The following is a 20,763-nucleotide window of genomic DNA, read 5'->3' as shown; positions in this document are numbered from 1 at the left end:
TGGATCTCGCAATATAAAAAGTATGTTGTTGTCAGTCCTTGACATTTTTACAAATATTCTTGTTACAAATCTGCATTCTTGAGTTGATTCTTGTCAACAAAATCAAAAATCAAATCATGGCATTTCATGACAGTGGAGCACTGAACTAACTGAAAAAATGTCCACAGCCTATCTTTGGCAGGGTTTGTGTATGCAGTATTGTCTAATTGTGACTCCAAAATTAATATTACTGAAGAAGCCACACAATATTGAAATTGTGTGGCTTCTTCAGTAATATTAATTTCAGCTCAGAGGTAAATGAGGAACAAGGGGAGAAGAAGTTGGATTGTAACATTGTAACAGGAGCCACAAGAATGTAGGTTTCCCCATCAGAAAAGTTACATAAAGCAATTCTAATTACATTTAATAATAATAATAATAATAATAATAATAATAATAATAAAATTTTGTTGTATTGTAATTCTTCCATTTCTGAAACAGTGGTAGTAGATCTGCCAAATTGTTTATATACCATTCCCCCCTTCTCACTATTGAAAAAAAAAAAAAAACAGGCAGCTGAGATGACACAATAATGTACAAATTAAGAATGTTGGAGTGTAGCTGCAAGATGAGTAATTGATAAATGGGGTGTTTAAGAAGCTGCATATGAATGAAGCCTAAAGCTCCCTGGGGTAATAGAGCGTACCATTGTAATCAGAGGCACAGTGGTGACCCCCTTTTTGACTAATGATCCCAAAAAGCAGCTCTTATTGTGTATCTGTTCCTTGGTGATGATGCAGGCCCCAAGAGAGAAAAGATGATTGGATTAGTGCAACCTGTCATATAAATACAAGTGACACAAGAGCAGCATAACATCACTGTTGTTTTTCATTGGTTTATCTTGTACTTTTGTAAAACCTGGTCTCTTGATGTTGATTTATGTTTCCCACATAAAGCCATTCTTCATCACAGGGAACACTGCAGAAAAAACTGGTGAGGGCAATGCAGGGGAGCAAATGACTGAAATTGACAAAATCAATTTGATCTGTTTGATCAAAATGTATAAAAAAAAAGTGTAAACTCAAGGCCCACATTCCAGTTCGAAGGGGTGGAATGACAATACTGTAACCATAACTTATTTAACTTAAATTAAGGGGTAATGACCCTTTTGCACGTATAGACCTGGGCCTGCTTGGCCAGTTATAATTTCACCATAAATACAGTTGTGACTTTCTAAGCCTACATTTCTCTATGTAATATAGTTGATTTTGTAACTGTGTCTAATACTTAACATAAAAACACTCAGAAGTCATGCCGCTGAACCCCAAATATTTTTTGTCTGCCATTTTATTTGCTTTTCCAAAGAGACAAAACTGTTATAAATCACAGTCACAGTGCTTGTCAAACACTTTTTGAAATACATTCAGATGTATTCTATCAAATTCATGTTATGTTGTGTTGTGTTTTGAATGGTTTTGAATGGTCTTCTGTGTCATTGACAAACCTACCACCACTAACTGGGCCATTATGACCTTCTGCACTGGTATTGATCACAATGTTTTAGGTTGAGGAAAATGGGTGTCTAGACTGAAGAGCTCATATTGCAAGTACTGGGAAACAGGCGCTATAGTAGTGCTGTCAATGAATCACATTTATTGTTTGTGCCTACACCTGGGAAAAGGGACTAACTGTAGTTTACTGATGAACTACCACTAACACAGAAAAACAGTTGAAGATGGTAGTCTTCTCCCTGGTCTAACTATCACCTGATTTTAATAGTAATCCCAGTGGTTCTCAGTAGAAAATGATCACAGCCTGGACCAGCTTTAGTTCCATCCTGATGAAAATATCATGGATAGGGTGAAATTTCATCAGGAAATCAAACATTAATGTTGTTTCCGTGTCAATACTGGCCCCTCATTGACATTTGGGGGTTTGATATATAGCTCTCTTTGTGTGCCTTTTCTCCCATAACAAGAGCAGCACACATATGAATCTCATATGTCTTGACCCACCTTTTCACCTCCATGGACAGTTTCATTGCCAGCAGCCATTGCCAGTACACACTGTGCCCCTGAGTGCTGCTGAATAGAGGAAATGATGAGGGCACTATAGGCTTTTTCACTATAGAATTGTTGTCATAGGAAATGACAGTGGATATAAAAAAGTGCCTTTCTGATTCAAACCTTACCATTTATCTGTTGGGACTGATTGGGAATTGAGGTCACACCCTGTAGAATGGAACTGAAGAGTTAAAACACATAGATGCTTCAATAAATGCCTTCATGATTAGGTACTTGTCAATTTTGCTTTTTGTTGGTAACTTGGTATCAAGACTAAATAAATCAACTAGAATGGCACCTGATGAATCTATTACCATCAGAGAATAAGTGCATCATGCTATAGCCTTTGTGTCTCAGTCAGAAGAATTATGAAGTTGGTCGAAGTCAGAACCTTGGATGTATTTTTTTATTATACACTTCACTGCATAAAGGTTAAAAAGACAACAACTGAAAAATAAATAAATAAATTGTGCAGTCAATTTCTGAGGCAGAGGAGGTGCTCTGACTGTGGTGAGCTGGGAGCAGCATAAATGAATACACAAAGGGCTTCATTCTGTCTGCTCCATTGTTTTTAATGTCATATTTCTGTGTTTCGCTCAGCAGTGAAGAGGTACAAAGCACACATGAAGCTGACTGGCAGCTCCACATAGGCTTTGAGATTAGAGAAGCAGATCCATTGTCCACAATTATAATGTACATGTCTCATATAGCAAATTAAAAATCAATTTGTCACTTCAACTTGAAGCTAACTTGAAACACTTGAAGCTAACTAGCTAATACACTGTGATATCCATCCATCCATTTTCTTCCGCTTATCCGGGGTCGGGTCGAGGGGCAGCAGTCTAAGCAGGGACTCCCAGACTTCCATGTAGAATTTTTTTATTTTTTTTTGTCATAAAAGAAAAATAATAAAATAATGAAGATCTCTTTCTGTGCTAAATATTCCATATATTGAACGTGGTTTTAGTTTGTTTTATTAAAATGTTACACCTGCATCATAAACGTAAAGATACCTTAAATCCCCTTTTTATCTTTAGTATGCTTTAATTTGTAGCAATTTGTGGTTTAAAGGAAAAAATTAGTATTCTAATATTGATAGTTGTTGAAGGTTATCCAGTCAGGAGACAAGAGAGTGATATTAGGAGTTAGTAAATACAGTCAAATAAACAAGCAATGCCTTAGGAATGCTGAAGATAATTAAGGGACAGCTTTCTGTTTCCCTGCAGGGTGCATCTCCTCCTGGGTCCAAGTTATCAGTGGTGGGATGATTTTATGAAAACATAATGAGCAAACAGGCAGTGCAGGAAAGCCCATAGAAGACCAATATGGATTATTTTTAGGCATGTTGTTCTGATCCCTCTAAATCCCTGAACTTTTAATGAGACATACTCTATTTGTAACATATGCAGGGCAGAATGCACATTCAAAAGACAAGGTAATTGTCCTTTACAGCAGATCATTTTAGGTTAAAAGCATTGGAGGGCATAACTTTCATTAACAAAAGGTCTAGAACAGATGAAACCCTGGGGGGATGTTGCAGCTCCACTGCACAGGACTAAGGGGCCATCATTGCCAGAAACTATTACTCAATAAAGCCCCCAACTACAGAAATGGCATCATGAAATGAGCAATAACTTGATTAACTTTGTGCTGATCCAAACATGTCACAGTAGTATTAATTAGACAGCAATCACTTTGAGGGGATATATACTGCATGTCTATAAGGAGCAGAAATATACACATATTAATGTTCTAACATCTTTATCAAACAGAAAATAATTATATTTTTCTCTACAAGACAGTTTTTCAGAAAGATGCTAATGTCACTGCATCGACAAGTAAATAGGGGTCACTGGGAGAAATTGTTGGGAAGCACTGGGGTTATTCTTCCCATATCGAGACGAGAGTGTCACAGATCAAATAAGCTCCACTAGGCGAGATATGAAGTTTAACACACTCACACCAGTGGTCAGCTTGGGGTCACGATGTCTATAGCACACATCAGTCTACCCCAGAGCAGGTGTGTAGCTTTTCATTGGGTAAAGGTAGTGAACAGGTAATGCGACTTTGAGCATTAAGGTGCTATAGCACATTATTGTTTAGAGTATAGTACGGCCTGTTTATTTCTTTAAAACCAAAACATCCAAAACCCTTGATCAGAAATTCAGAAATGTAAATAATGTAGTGCAATTAATCAATGTTAACCAATTATTTAATTGAACATTAGCTGGTCTGGTTAATGGTTGCATTGTGTGCAGCAAATTGTTAAATAGAGGCTGAAGGCTTACCCAGGCCTCAAAATGGCTCCTTGTATCCATATACATGCCTATAGCTGTTTCCAGTGAAAATGAATCAATCACTTCATTCTTCAGACTTATTCTTTTGAACAAACATATAAATAACCTACATTACAACCTTTTGTGTGTGTTGTTCACCACAGGAAGAGTTATAACTGTATCTAGGCCTATAGCCCTTTAAGGATTATGTGAATTAAAATGTGGGCAGTCCCCCTTGTGCCTTGAAAAGGATTTTCATATGCAGAGTCAGTGCACTTTATGGCTCATGAATAATCCATGATTTCAAAACAGATCCTTTCAGCAGACTTACTTATATATTATTATAATATTACACAATCATTTAGGGAACAAAAACGCACCTTTTGCAAATCTATGATTTTTAGCTGATGGTGTATAAACTGTCTCATACTTGGATATCAGAGGTTCTGAATGAAAACCTGGTTGACACAGATTTTTACTACAGAAGTCATTGTGTTTCTAGTGCTTCTATCTGTCTGTCTGTCTGTCAATAAAATCAGTTCATAATGTGATTATTGTGTGTTCACTTTTTTCCTTTCTGTCTTCAGTCTCTATTTAGGAGTAAAAGTATGTGTATTTATGCGGACAGACTATAGCACTTGCTGGGACGATCTGGATCTTGATATGAGAATTAATGCTCAATTATTTGCTCCTTCAGTTGAAAGTTTTGACATTTTGTGCTGAAATTTTATAATTTGTGTCAAAGCGATTGACAACTAAAGAATAATATATATATAATAAATATATTTTAAAAAAGCAAACATTTTTATATATAAATATTACTGTGTATTTTAAAAGTTGGTTGATTGCAGTAATTTGACATCTTCAAAAATAATTAGGTCTATTTCGAAACTGTTGTCTGTTAAGCCTTGCTGCCACCTTGTGTTGAAAGTTAGTGGCATTTCTGATGTAGAGAAGAAGAACTGAGGTTGGGTAAAATTGACCTGAATCCCAACAAGGACAGACAGTTGGTGGTTTTCAGAGTAGAATGCTTTTTCTATTCTCGTTTATCTATGTGCAGTTTTATTCAGTTCGGTCTATATATACAGTCAAGCCCAAAATTATTCATATCCCTGACAAATTTTGACTTAAAGTTACTTTTATTCAACCACCTAATTTTTTCTTGATTGGAAATGACACAGGCGTCTCCCAGAAGATAATAAGACAATGTACAAGAAGCATCATTGTGGAAAAAAATAATTCTCAGCTTTTATTTACATTTGAACAAAAAGTGGCATGTCCAAAAATATTCCCTTCTCAATTATCAGTAGAAAATCCTTTATTGCTGACCAGTTTTTTGCATGTCTCCACTGATATTTTGATCCAGTCATCTTTAGCAGTGAGCTCCAGTGCTTCCAGATTGGAGGGTCTCCTTGCCATCACCTTGATCTTTAGCTCCCTCCACAGATTCCTAGTTGGATTCAAGTCAGGACTCTGGCTGGGTCACTACAAAATGGTAATGTTGCTGTCTAATAACCATTTCTGCAGTGTGCTTTGGGTCATTGTCATGCTGAAATGTCCACTGGTGCCCAAGACAAATTCCTCTGCAGGCTGCTTGATGTCGTTGTTGAGAATATTGATCTATTGCACTTTGTTCATGGTGCCGTACTATGATTAGACTCCCTGGCCCATTGGCTGAAAAAACATCTCCAAAGCATTAGGATCCCACCAGCATGTTTGACAGTGGGGATGGTCTTCTTAGGGTTGAAGGCTTCTCCTTTTTTAGGCCAAATCATCAATACATCATTGTGGCCAAACAATTCAATTTTTGTTTTGTCTGACCATAAAACAAAAGACTGACAGTCTTCTTCTTTGTCAAGATGAGCATTTGCAAAGGCTAAGTGGGCTCGGTCATTCTCCACAACCTTTGGAGGTGTTTCCCACCTTGATCCTGGGGTCTCCAGCCCTGTACTCTGCACAGATGTTTCTGTACACTATGCCCGCCACTTGGTTATGTCGCTCCATGTATGCTTTCCCTGCCAGCATCTTACACCCTGCAGTTATGTGCTGGACTGTCTCAGGAGCCTCTTTGCACAGTCTACACCGTGGGTCTTGTCTGGTGTGGTAGATCTGGGCCTCTATTGCTCGAGTGCCCAGGGCCTGCTCCTGAGCAGCCAGGATCAGTGCCTCTGTGCTGTCCTTCAGACCAGCCCTCTCAAGCCATTGGTAGGATTTCTTGATATCAGCCACTTCAGTTATGTTCCGGTGGTACGCCCCATAGTGTACAGAAACATCTGTGCAGAGTACGGGCTGGAAACCCCAGGATCAAGGTGGGAAACACCTCCAAAGGTTGTGGAGAATGACCGAGCCAAGATCCTGTGGGACTTCCAGATACAGACTGACAGAATGGTGATGGCGAACCAACCAGACATAGTGGTGGTGGATAAGAAACAGAGCAGAGCTGTGGTGGTTGACATCCCCGCAATACCAAGCGATGGTAATATCAGGAAAAAGGAACACGAGAAGCTAGAGAAATACCAGGGGCTCAAGGAAGAGCTGGAGAGAGCCTGGAAAGTAAAGGCATCAGTGGTGCCTGTGGTGATCGGAGCACTCGGGGCTGTAACCCCCAAACTGGAAGAGTGGCTACAACAGATACCGGGAAAAACAACGGACATCTCAGTCCAGAAAAGTGCAGTACTGGGAACAGCAAAGATACTGCGCAGAACTCTCAAGCTCCCAGGCCTCTGGTAGAGGACCCGAGCTCAATGAGGGTGAGAGAGACCTACCCTCAACGTGGAAGGTGAGAAACACATATATATATATATATATATATATATATATATATATATATATATATGGCGTCAGGGCTAAACCCTGATGAGATCAGTCATGGTCAAAACATGTTGCCTTTGTCCATTTAAATAAAGGCCTTTAAACTTTTCCTTGTGCGACTTTTACTTTTTTGAAATGCCTGGATTTCGTTGTGTCTAAAGTTTTGATACTTTTTCCAAGAGCATCCTCTACCTCTTCTTACTTATTAGAACACCTGCAGCAAACAGCCACATTCTTTCTGTCTAGGCTACAGCATGTTTTATTCATACAGTCTAAAAAAATGACAAATGTATCTGGTAAGTTTATTTTGGAGAAACTATAATTAATTAGTTAGTGTAAGTGTGTTTGATGTTCAGGTTGTGCATCTGTATATTATAGTAGTCACTCATGGCGAAAGATGTGGTACTGCTGCTGAGCTACTGAGCCACTCCCGCGCATGCGCACTGCCTCTCCTGCCTCCCCTGTGCCGTTGGTGACACAGCTTGGACCGATCCGGTGTTCCCCAAACCGCACAGAAATATCTAGAGAGATGGCCGGGATTTTTGGAAAAATCTTCGTGGGCATTTATGTGGAGATAAAGCGGAGCGACGGTACGTCCACTAGCTGCCCGCACACACTGCTCTCCCTCCGGCTCGTCCGGATGAGAGCGGCAACCATCCGCTGCAAGCAAGGTGTCTATGCTAGCTAGCAAAAGCATCATTTTATTTAAACCGCATATCCTCAGTTCACCTTGTATGTCTTTAGACGACTTCACAGGCTGATATAATTGCTGAACCAACCATCAAATAATTGTATCAGTTGCCCCGTCGTTATGAATTGAGTGATTACCGGCTAGGTGAATCAGGTCCATTCTTTTACATTGTTATCTTGTCAACTATCGTCACATCTGTTTGCATCTTTGTCTTATGTCATGTGATTCTTAGGTAGAAAATAGAGTTTTTAGGGTGTTAATTATAGCTGCACTGACTGATCTTTACGGGCCCGCCTCATGTGCCGCTGATGCCGGGGCCTCTCCCCTTTTGCGGCATCTTTCTTCACGGTCTCAGGAACACCTAAAATACGGGACATTTAATACGCCGTTGTTTGTACTCTATTACTTAATATTGATGCCATATAATGTCATTCAATGTGTACGCTTCGTAACATAGTTCAAAAGAAGATGAATGTTAGATCTTTTGACAGGGACCACACCCAGAAGCATCAATATAATTATTTAAAAGTAACTGAGTGAAAGAATGACTAGAACATTGTGTGTAGCTTCTGGATTTTGTTTAAAGGTTTTGATAGAGTTCACTGCTGCAATGTATGGTTCAAGAAGCACAAATACTTGAAAGTAATAGTCCATGCATATTTGAGCTGTAAGAGTCACATCATCTCTTGATATTTCCCACTGCAGGACGAATACACCAGGCCATGGTCACATCACTGCATGAGGACAATGAGAGTGTGACAGTAGAGTGGATCGAGAATGGGGACACCAAAGGCAAAGAGGTCTAACTGCTAGACATATACCTACATGCAAATAGAGGCTGATCAAGTGTGCTGAAAACTACACCAGTAAAACCTTTCTTTTTTTTAATCCAGATCGATCTTGAAAGCATATTTGCTTTGAATCCAGATGTTGCTCCTGATGATGAAATACCACAGAGCCCAGAGACTTCACTTCCTCCTTCCTCTATTCCTAAAGTCAGCAAGGTCCCCAAGGTCAGAATCCACAAACAAAATATTTTTCAAAGTTTTCAAACCAAATAAATGAGACACATTTTCCATTCTTATTGCTTCATTTTCCATACCTTACGCCTAGCCTCACATAGCTAAACTCTTGGCCATAAAGCACATCACAAACATTGCACATATAGATACACAAGATCACACTATTCCACTGTGTTGCTATTTCACTCCACTGCCCTGCAATCAACAAGATGCAACTGAGCACACTTCAAAAATAGTTAAACATACCCACAGCATATACTGACATATTGCAAACCCACATTCAATTCTCAGTTTACAGTCTAAATGTTGGCACAAATTTTCAAAAATTGTCACAGAATGAGCAAATACTATAACTATTTTCATTCATTTATCACTCAAAACTGCATAACACTTTTTGCGGAACCTAAAACACAATTAATTAAAGCCGCGCGGCGATGGTGGCCCTCGCCCCGGGCGCGCACCGCCCCCCCCACGCGACCTCCGGGGACTCGCGACCGCCCCGGCACGCCACCCTCTCTTCCCTACATCCGCCCAGGTCGACAGCTCGTCCATTAGACACATTAAATAATGCACCTTTAAATGTTTCAGAGGAGTCATTGCGCCCCTACTGGCCAACCATGAAAAATGCCCAATATCCGTAATATACTGTTTTTGTTTACAATCATGCATAGAATTTAATCCCCGACTTTGGTACAAATCCGACAATGTTGACGTTTCATGTCAATGCTAGGGGGCGCTATAGTGTTCACATTTCATATGTTTTATAGTGTATTATAATCAGGTCGAAATCAGGCATGAGTGATTCAAATTTCAGCACGATCGGACTAAGCCTGTGTGTGTGTAATTATTTTTTAACTATTTTTTGGGGGGTAGTCTTTGCGCCCCTGCTGACCAACCGTAAAAAATGACTTTTTTGCTTGTAAACATGCATAGAATTTAATTCTCGAATTTGGTCCAAATCCGATAATGTTGATGTTTCACGTCTATGCTAGGGGGCGCTATAGAGTTCACTTTTATTAAATTTCATATTTCATCACATTCAGGCCTGGATCACGCAATTGTGATTTGAATTTGAGCTCTCTAGGACAATGCCTGTGGCCGTGACAGGTCACCGAAAGAACAGGAAATGAAGGCGTTTTTCGGCGGCGTGCTACGGGCGAACCGTAAGGAGTATTCCAAAAAAAGTTGAAAAATTCTGTGAGTTTATGTCTGTAGATGTGACATGTCAAATCTGAGCTCATTTGGACCAAACCCCGGGGACTTGAATCTTTTTGTAGACACCCAAGTCAAAACGGCGCCAAATGTTTGATCCAATATGGCCGACTTCCTGTTCGTCATAGGGTCATGCTCCAATTCATCTTTTGGCTTGTCTCATTGTTCTTTATCACTGTCCCGAATTTCGTTTCCCTGCGACAAACTTTGTTCTGTCCCTAGTCCCATAGGGGTCGAATTCTAGGTGGCGCTGTTGAGTCGGGTCACTCGGGTCATTGTCGCGATGCCCATTTTATCGAATTTTTCGCCGGGCCGATCGATCTGGACCCCGGTTTGGGGACTTTTCGTCCATGTTCAGGGGGTCAAAAATGCGATCGTTTGGTCGGAAAAGGGAATAAAAAAAAAAAGAAACCGACGAAGAACAATACCCCTCGCCCCTAACTTTGTTAGTGGCGAGGGCCAATTATTTAAACGCTGTTTGCAGTGGTCTGTGTACTTAAATACTGCACACTGTTACCAAAGTCCAGTAAACTGAAGACTAAAGAAAAACTGAACATGCAGATTAATACATGACTAGATTGTAAAGACAGAAGCTCTAGAAATACTACATAAAATACTTCTGTAGTGAAAACCTGTGTGAACCATGCTTTCATTGAGAGACTTTGAGGACCAAGTCAGACACAGTTTACTGTAGATACCAGTTACTAAAACGCATGGATTTGTAAATCATGCAGAAACAGTGTGATACTGGTCCTACAGGCCTCTGACTCCCTCACATTACACCTCTAAAAGTTTGGTAGCATTGTCAGACCATTCTCTGGACGATGATTAGATAAGTTTATAAATCTGATGACTGTGTTTGTATTTTATGTGTTTTCAAACATTTTGAATTGTTTTGTGCACAAGTGCAAAAAGATTTGACAGATTTATAAAAAAGTTTTAAAAAATGAAATAAGCAATTGAAAAATTGCAACAAAACTGCATGACATGAACTTGTTTTATTCTTCAGACAAGACGAGTTACAGCAATACCTAAAGCTGAAAACATGCCTCGGGAGAACAGAGGTAGGTTTTGCTATGCTCACTATGGTATTTATGGCTGGATTTTTGTTTTACTTTTCAGTGATATTTTATGTTATTAGGTTCTTTTTTCAGACCAAACTTGACAGTTTTGGCTGCTCAGCAGTGGTCTTCCTCAGAGTAGTTTCCAGTACTGTCTATTGAAAAAAAGAGGACAGATATGGTAACATTACTGTACATAAGGAGCTTAACAGAAAAAGTGCAAAGGGCAATGGGAAAACACAATATCAACACACCAGTGAAACCATACAAAAAACTCAGGCAATTGCTCGTCTACCCAAAAGATAAAATAGAACCGGAGTATAAATGTAATGTCATATACGAAATACCCTGCATGTCCTGCAATAAAACATACATTGGGGAAACAGGGAGCGCATTCAATACACGAAAAAAGGAACACAGGACAGAATGCGAAAAGGAAACAGCAAAGGAAGGTAGGAAGACAGCGCCAAAACCTGTATAAATCAGCTGTCCGGACACGTCAAAGCAACATCACTTGACCACTCTGAGGAAGACCGCTAGTGAGCAGTTGAAACTGTCAGGTATGAAAACAAACTCTTGGTCTGAAAAAAGAACCTAATAACATAAATTATTGGAAGACCAAATGAACCTCATTGGACTTTCAATGGTATTATTTAGCTGTATGGTCATAAATTTATTGTGTTTCCCCTCAGCTGCGGCTGTGGGAACAACCCGGGCCCGACCAAGTCAACACAGCCAAGTTTCAGAGCCTCCACCACCAGCGATAGCGCCACAATCCGCCTTCAATCAAACACTAATACAGCAGCAAAATGGTAACAGACATACTTTCAACTGAAATATAGTGGTTCTTGTATGCAATAAAAACAATTATGTATATTATGTATATTGTCTAGTTTTTAAAGACTACACTTATAGCCTTAATTGTATATAAAGTTGCATTAGAAAGAATCTGCTCTCATGTTTCATATTGTTTTCATGATGCTTGTCTCATTTGCTGGCTTATCCTCTACAGCTCGGAGGAAATCAAATTGTGTAAAAGAGGTTGAAAAACTTCAAGAAAAGCGTGAGAAGAGACGACTTCAGCAACAGGAACTCAGAGAAAAGAGGGCCCAAGTATGAGTTTGAGGAATGTCAACTTTCCTTTGTTGTGTGGTTCAAATTATTTAACACTTTATTTTCCAGGAAGTAGATGTCAATTTACCCAACTATGAAATTATGTGCATGATCAGAGACTTCAGAGCCAGTCTGGACTACAGGCCCCTAACCTCCAATGATCTAGTAAGTCATATTAACATACAGTCCCTGACAAAAGTCTTGTCGCTTATCCATTTTGTAGAAACAAAAGCTTATAACTTGACTTTAAATTAATCGATTGGTTTTAGAAATGTCTCATATGAAAGCTAAAACCCTCCCAAATTATGCTCAATATATTAAAAAAAATTTGCTTCACTGAAAAAAGATTGATAATTTAATGAACACAGAAAGGTCAGATTTTGGCAAGACAAAAGTCTTGTCGCCTTGTCATATGATGCACCCAATCCTAGATTACAGTCTCACCTGTGATCAGTTACTGATCAATCAGTTAGTGGGTGTGTATAAAAAGAACCCCAGCACACCAGACCTTCACATCAACTGCAACTTGACCTCTGACAACATGCTTAAGATCCACCCTGAGACCAAAGCATTAATTATCAAGAGGCTGAAGACCAGATCCACTTCTGAGGTGGCTGACACCTTCAATGTGTCTCAGCGTCAAGTACAAAGAATAAGAAAAAGATCTGAAATGACTGGAGATGTTTTTGACAAGCCCAGGTCCGGCAGACCCCGCAAGACAACTGCTCAGGAGGACCGTTTGTTGATTAGAAAATCCACTGCCAGCCCCTTTTCCACTGCAGCAGATCTCCACCAGGCCTGGTCACCTCAAGTCCCTGTGTCAACCTGAACAGTTTGTAGAATTCTGTGTCAAAATGGCCTCCATGGTCGAATCAGTGCACAGAAACCAGCACTAAACAAAAGGCAATTAAAAAAACTGTGTGGCATTTGCCAAGGCCCACAGCCTGCTAAAAGGATGGACACTGGAAAAGTGGCAGAAGGTGGATTTCTCAGATGAATCCTCGGTTGAATTACATCACAGCTGCCACAAATATTGCAGGAGACCTACTGGAGCCTACATGGATCCAAGATTCACCCAGAAAACAGTTAAGTTTGGTGGCGGAAAAATCATGGCCTGGGGTTACATCCATTATGGGAGTGTGCGAGACATTTGCAGGGTGGAAGGCAATATCAATAGCCTAAAATATCAAGAAGTATTAGCTCCTCTTACATTCCCAACCATAAAAGGGGTCAAATTTTGCAGCAGGATGGTGCTCCATCGCATAATTCTATCTCAACATCAAAGTTTCTCAAGGCGAAGAAGATCAAGGTGCTCCAGGACTGGCCAGCCCAGTCACCAGACATGAACATCATTGAGCATGTCTGGGGTAGAATGAAAGAGGAAGCATGGAAGGCAAAACCAAAGAATCTTGATGAACTCTGGGAGGCATGTAAGACTGCTTTCTTTGCTATTCCTGATGACTTCATCAACAAATTGTATGAATCATTGTGGAACCGCATGGATGTAGTCCTTGAAGCTCATGGAAGTCATACAAGATATTAAATATGGATCTCACAGCACCACTACTTTAATTCACTGATGTTATGCAACATATTTTTGTATTTGAAGTAAATTATTTGTTCAATTTTCTGTAGGCGACAAAACTTTTGTCTTGCCAAAATCTGACCTTTCTGTGTTCATTAAATGATCAATCTTTTTTCAGTGAAGCAAATTTATTTTAGTTTATTGAGCATAATTTGGGAGGGTTTTAGCTTTCATATGAGACATTTCTAAAACCAATCGATTAATTTAAAGTCAAGTTATAAGCTTTTGTTTCTACAAAATGGATAAGCGACAAGACTTTTGTCAGGGACTGTACAGTATTTAAATGTTCATGTTTATTTACTATTGTAGTATTATATTCTATTATTAACTATTGAAGTTTACAACAAAAATTGTATCCTGCAGATAGAGGAGCACAGAATATGTGTGTGTGTGTGCGCGCTCGACCATTGAATAAAAAAGGTAGGTTCTCTATTATTGGCTTTTTTTGATTTATATAGTGAATGTATCAGTTTTCTGTAAACTGTCCCTTTTAGAGCTATCAATGAAGGACTTAGATGTCATCACTATCCCAAGTAAAGATGTTGTTATGGTTCATGAACCGAAGCAAAAAGTTGACCTGACACGCTACTTGGAGAATCAAACATTTCGCTTTGACTACGCTTTTGATGAGAACTCCACAAATGAAATGGTTTACAGGTATGGGTTTTATTGTCCCTTTGAGCATTTAAAAAAATCATGACTTCAGACAACATCAACTGTGTTGCCAGATTTACAGCCCAGCCTTTGGTTGAGACCATTTTTGAAAGAGGAATGGCAACTTGCTTTGCTTACGGACAAACTGGAAGTGGAAAAACACATGTAAGTAATGTTTCTGATTCCGATATGTTGTGAAATGACATTACTTAGGAATGACTATGCTTCAGACCATGGGAGGAGACTTTTCAGGGAAGAACCAGGACTGCTCTAAAGGAATCTACGCTCTGTCAGGTAAGTTATTTAATCATTTAATTTTGTTTTAGCTTATGTATGCATGTGTGTATATTTTTATATATACCGGTACATATATATGTATGCATTATATTATGTACGTATATTTTTTTCAGCCAGAGATGTCTTTCTCATGTTGAAAAAGCCAAACTACAAAAAGTTAGATCTCCAGGTCTTTGCCACTTTTTTTGAAATCTACAGTGGCAAGGTTGGTATGCATACTTCATACATACCCATATTTATATGTTGTTTTAATAAACAGCTGCTGCTTTTGTCTTTAAGGTGTTTGACTTGCTGAATCATAAGGCCAAGCTGCGGGTATTGGAAGATGGGAAGCAGCAAGTCCAGGTGGTGGGCCTACAGGAGAGAGAGGTCAAATGCACAGAAGATGTCCTTAAACTAATCGAAGTCGGAAACAGCTGCAGGTATCCTTTGGCTCAGCTGTAGTATATGATTCCTTTATTGGCTGTGGGAAATAATTCATATGATTTTCCCAAGGACTTCTGGGCAGACATCAGCAAACGCCCATTCCTCCAGGAGCCATGCCGTTTTCCAGATCATTTTGCGCAGACGAGGAAAGATGCACGGAAAGTTTTCTCTTATCGATCTGGCTGGAAACGAGAGGGGAGCTGACACATCCAGTGCAGACCGCCAGACTCGTCTCGAAGGAGCTGAGATCAACAAGAGTCTGTTGGCTCTGAAGGTATGCTGCCCAATCCTTTACCATATTATCTGATATGTTTGTTATCCTTTTTGATTTATCTTTTTCAGGAATGTATTCGGGCTCTAGGACGAAACAAACCCCACACTCCATTTAGAGCAAGCAAATTGACTCAAGTACTGAGAGATTCCTTCATTGGAGAAAACTCTAGAACTTGCATGGTATGGCAAAAACCAGTGGTCACCATTTAACTTCTGTTATGTCCTTGATGAGACACTTAGTTAAACCATTGAAGAAGAACCACAGGAAACGTTTTGGAAGTTTAATTTTCCTCTTCAAGATGGTGTAACAGACAACAACGTTGCTCTTAGAATCTGAGCCAAATGTAATACCAAAACAAAGTGCATTCATCTTATTTAAAAACTTTATATATTCACTTAATAATACAAAAATATAAATGTTTAGGGACTTATAAACACATTAAGTAACTCACAGTATTGCCTGCTTTGAGCTCCAAGGTGGATTACGGTTGATGAGACCAGCCTGACAGATCCCACATACAGAATGTCTATTTTCTGGTTTCCATCTATGGAAACCAGAAAATGCACACCGGAAGTGAACCCATTCCGCTATTTTTTTTATACATTTTTAAACATGAAAGTAATTAACTTATTTATTAAAGGAACACTATTAAAGGTACAATTGTCTTAAGGGCAACACAGCTTCATACCTTAAGTTTGGTCAAGGGGCTTGAATGTTTTTTATTTTTTCAGATTGCTACAATCTCCCCTGGAATGGCATCTTGTGAAAACACTTTAAAACACTTTGAGATATGCCAACAGGTGTGTGGGGTTTAATTACACCTTATTGTCCTTGTGTTGTGTCTTGTGTCTCATTTAAAATCACTGTGTTTGCAGGGTCAAAGAGTTTGGCATAAGCCCTTCAGATATCCCTTTCACACAGAGCGGGGGAGGAGGGCGATCTGAGTTGTCACCTACTTATGAGTATGACCTATACTGATTAACTATATATATATGTAAAACAGTTATACTAGTAAACCTTTTAAAAACACAACATAGACCTGAAGAACATGTGACCTCTGCACTGTTTATGTTCAGGGTCCAGGATCTAACAGTGGATCCTCTGGCAGCGATGGACTGTCATCAGGCTGGACACATTAACCAGCTGGAGGTGCTTGAGGCCCAGTGGGGAGTTGGCAGCTCCCCACAGAGAGATGATCTGAAGTTGCTCTGTGAACAGAATGTAAGTATAACTGTTCATAGACATGCATTTGTCAGGTAGCAGCTGTGATCAAGGCTAGGGGTATAGCTACATTGATTTTGTACTTATTCCTTTTTTTAAATATACTGGATAGTTTCACACCCCTCCTTTAACCGTCGCCCCTCCTTGAACCGTCACCTTATCGTGGTGGAGGGGTTTGAGTGCCCGAATGATCCCGGGAGCTATGTTGTCGGGGGCTTCATGCCCCTGGTAGGGTCACCCAAGGCAAACAGGTCCCGGGGGACGGGTCAGACGGAGAACGGTTCAGAAGCCCCACATGATGAGTTACACACAGAGGCCAGTTACGTCGCCCGGATTGACATCACCGGGGCCTCACCCTGGAGCCAGGCCTGGGGTGGGTGCTCGTCAGCGAGCGCCTGGTGGCCGGGCCTTCCCCCACGGAGCGACGTGGGGCCGTCCTCACGTGGGCCCACCACGGAGGAGCCATATGGGGCCGGTGCAGAGAGATCTGGGCGGCAGTCGACGGCGGGGGCCTCGACGACCGGATCTCCGGACATGGAGACTAGCTCTGGGGACATGGAATGTCACCTCGCTGGGGGGGAAGGAGCCTGAGCTTGTGCGGGAGGTTGAGCGTTACCGACTAGATATAGTCTCTCCTTGAGAGGGGCTGGACTCTCCATTTCTCTGGCATTGGCCGCGGGGAGCGGCGGCGGGCTGGTGTGGGCCTGCTCATTGCCCCACAGCTCAGCCACTGTGTGTTGGAGTTCACCCCGGTGAACGAGAGGGTCGCGTCCCTGCGCCTTCGGGTCGGGGACAGGTCTCTCACTGTGGTGTCGGCCTACGGGCTGAACAGCAGTGCTGAGTACCCGGCCTTCTTGGAGTCCTTGGGAGGGGTACTAGACAGTGCACCGACCGGGGACTCCGTTGTTCTACTGGGGGACTTCAACGCCCACATGGGCAACGACAGTGACACTTGGAGAGGGGTGATTGGGAGGAACGGCCTCCCTGATCTGAACCCGAGCGGTGTTTTGTTATTGGACTTCTGTGCTAGTCACGGTTTGTCCATAACGAACACCATGTTCCAGCACTAGGGTGTCCATAAGTGCACGTGGCACCAGGACACCCTAGGCCGGAGGTCGATGATCGACTTTGTAGTCGTGTCATCTGATCTCCGCCGCGTNTTGGCACAAATTTTCAAAAATTGTCACAGAATGAGCAAATACTATAACTATTTTCATTCATTTATCACTCAAAACTGCATAACACTTTTTGCGGAACCTAAAACACAACAATTAATTAAAGCCGCGCGCGGCGATGGTGGCCCTCGCCCCGGGCGCGCACCGCCCCCCCCACGCGACCTCCGGGGACTCGCGACCGCCCCGGCACGCCACCCTCTCTTCCCTACATCCGCCCAGGTCGACAGCTCGTCCATTAGACACATTAAATAATGCACCTTTAAATGTTTCAGAGGAGTCATTGCGCCCCTACTGGCCAACCATGAAAAATGCCCAATATCCGTAATATACTGTTTTTGTTTACAATCATGCATAGAATTTAATCCCCGACTTTGGTACAAATCCGACAATGTTGACGTTTCATGTCAATGCTAGGGGGCGCTATAGTGTTCACATTTCATATGTTTTATAGTGTATTATAATCAGGTCGAAATCAGGCATGAGTGATTCAAATTTCAGCACGATCGGACTAAGCCTGTGTGTGTAATTATTTTTTAACTATTTTTTGGGGGGTAGTCTTTGCGCCCCTGCTGACCAAACCGTAAAAAATGACTTTTTTGCTTGTAAACATGCATAGAATTTAATTCTCGAATTTGGTCCAAATCCGATAATGTTGATGTTTCACGTCTATGCTAGGGGGCGCTATAGAGTTCACTTTTATTAAATTTCATATTTCATCACATTCAGGCCTGGATCACGCAATTGTGATTTGAATTTGAGTTCTCTAGGACAATGCCTGTGGCCGTGACAGGTCACCGAAAGAACAGGAAATGAAGGCGTTTTTCGGCGGCGTGCTACGGGCGAACCGTAAGGAGTATTCCAAAAAAAGTTGAAAAATTCTGTGAGTTTATGTCTGTAGATGTGACATGTCAAATCTGAGCTCATTTGGACCAAACCCCGGGGACTTGAATCTTTTTGTAGACACCCAAGTCAAAACGGCGCCAAATGTTTGATCCAATATGGCCGACTTCCTGTTCGTCATAGGGTCATGCTCCAATTCATCTTTTGGCTTGTCTCATTGTTCTTTATCACTGTCCCGAATTTCGTTTCCCTGCGACAAACTTTGTTTGTCCCTAGTCCCATAGGGGTCGAATTCTAGGTGGCGCTGTTGAGTCGGGTCACTCGGGTCATTGTCGCGATGCCCATTTTATCGAATTTTTCGCCGGGCCGATCGATCTGGACCCCGGTTTGGGGACTTTTCGTCCATGTTCAGGGGGTCAAAAATGCGATCGTTTGGTCGGAAAAGGGAATAAAAAAAAAAGAAACCGACGAAGAACAATACCCCTCGCCCCTAACTTTGTTTAGTGGCGAGGGCCAATTATTTAAACGCTGTTTGCAGTGGTCTGTGTACTTAAATACTGCACACTGTTACCAAAGTCCAGTAAACTGAAGACTAAAGAAAAACTGAACATGCAGATTAATACATGACTAGATTGTAAAGACAGAAGCTCTAGAAATACTACATAAAATACTTCTGTAGTGAAAACCTGTGTGAACCATGCTTTCATTGAGAGACTTTGAGGACCAAGTCAGACACAGTTTACTGTAGATACCAGTTACTAAAACGCATGGATTTGTAAATCATGCAGAAACAGTGTGATACTGGTCCTACAGGCCTCTGACTCCCTCACATTACACCTCTAAAAGTTTGGTAGCATTGTCAGACCATTCTCTGGATGATGATTAGATAAGTTTATAAATCTGATGACTGTGTTTGTATTTTATGTGTTTTCAAACATTTTGAATTGTTTTGTGCACAAGTGCAAAAAGATTTGACAGATTTATAAAAAAGTTTTAAAAAATGAAATAAGCAATTGAAAAATTGCAACAAACTGCATGACATGAACTTGTTTTATTCTTCAGACAAGACGAGTTACAGCAATACCTAAAGCTGAAAACATGCCTCGGGAGAACAGAGGTAGGTTTTGCTATGCTAACTATGGTATTTATGGCTGGATTTTTGTTTTACTTTTCAGTGATATTTTATGTTATTAGGTTCTTTTTTCAGACCAAACTTGACAGTTTTGGCTGCTCAGCAGTGGTCTTCCTCAGAGTAGTTTCCAGTACTGTCTATTGAAAAAAAGAGGACAGATATGGTAACATTACTGTACATAAGGAGCTTAACAGAAAAAGTGCAAAGGGCAATGGGAAAACACAATATCAACACACCAGTGAAACCATACAAAAAACTCAGGCAATTGCTCGTCTACCCAAAAGATAAAATAGAACCGGAGTATAAATGTAATGTCATATACGAAATACCCTGCATGTCCTGCAATAAAACATACATTGGGGAAACAGGGAGCGCATTCAATACACGAAAAAAGGAACACAGGACAGAATGCGAAAAGGAAACAGCAAAGGAAGGTAGGAAGACAGCGCCAAAACCTGTATAAATCAGCTGTCCGGACACGTCAAAGCAACATCACTTGACCACTCTGAGGAAGACCGCTAGTGAGCAGTTGAAACTGTCAGGTATGAAAACAAACTCTTGGTCTGAAAAAAGAACCTAATAACATAAATTATTGGAAGACCAAATGAACCTCATTGGACTTTCAATGGTATTATTTAGCTGTATGGTCATAAATTTATTGTGTTTCCCCTCAGCTGCGGCTGTGGGAACAACCCGGGCCCGACCAAGTCAACACAGCCAAGTTTCAGAGCCTCCACCACCAGCGATAGCGCCACAATCCGCCTTCAATCAAACACTAATACAGCAGCAAAATGGTAACAGACATACTTTCAACTGAAATATAGTGGTTCTTGTATGCAATAAAAACAATTATGTATATTGTCTAGTTTTTAAAGACTACACTTATAGCCTTAATTGTATATAAAGTTGCATTAGAAAGAATCTGCTCTCA

At 40.8% G+C, this 20,763-nt stretch overlaps 1 protein-coding gene across 1 annotated transcript; it reads left to right on the top strand.

Annotated features, from left to right (window-relative positions):
- The first annotated feature begins 7,658 nt into the window (after positions 1-7,658).
- LOC129409019 (kinesin-like protein KIF2A) lies at positions 7,659-20,581 on the top strand. The gene is given in 20 exon segments (XM_055154148.1): positions 7,659-7,719; positions 8,526-8,620; positions 8,714-8,833; positions 11,064-11,118; positions 11,808-11,927; positions 12,128-12,228; positions 12,298-12,397; positions 14,183-14,233; positions 14,308-14,470; positions 14,542-14,632; positions 14,698-14,761; positions 14,878-14,969; positions 15,044-15,186; positions 15,260-15,464; positions 15,533-15,643; positions 16,196-16,240; positions 16,242-16,264; positions 16,340-16,426; positions 16,541-16,685; positions 20,507-20,581. Coding segments are annotated over 20 exon segments (1,947 nt in total).
- The last annotated feature ends 182 nt before the right edge of the window (positions 20,582-20,763 follow it).

Source organism: Boleophthalmus pectinirostris, unplaced genomic scaffold, assembly GCF_026225935.1.
Source record: "Boleophthalmus pectinirostris isolate CB_2022bp ecotype Guang Dong unplaced genomic scaffold, ASM2622593v1 HiC_scaffold_18, whole genome shotgun sequence".
NCBI classification, from domain to species: domain Eukaryota; kingdom Metazoa; phylum Chordata; class Actinopteri; order Gobiiformes; family Gobiidae; genus Boleophthalmus; species Boleophthalmus pectinirostris.
Note: the sequence above shows the minus strand (reverse complement) of the source record. Positions and strands in the feature narration are given on the sequence as shown.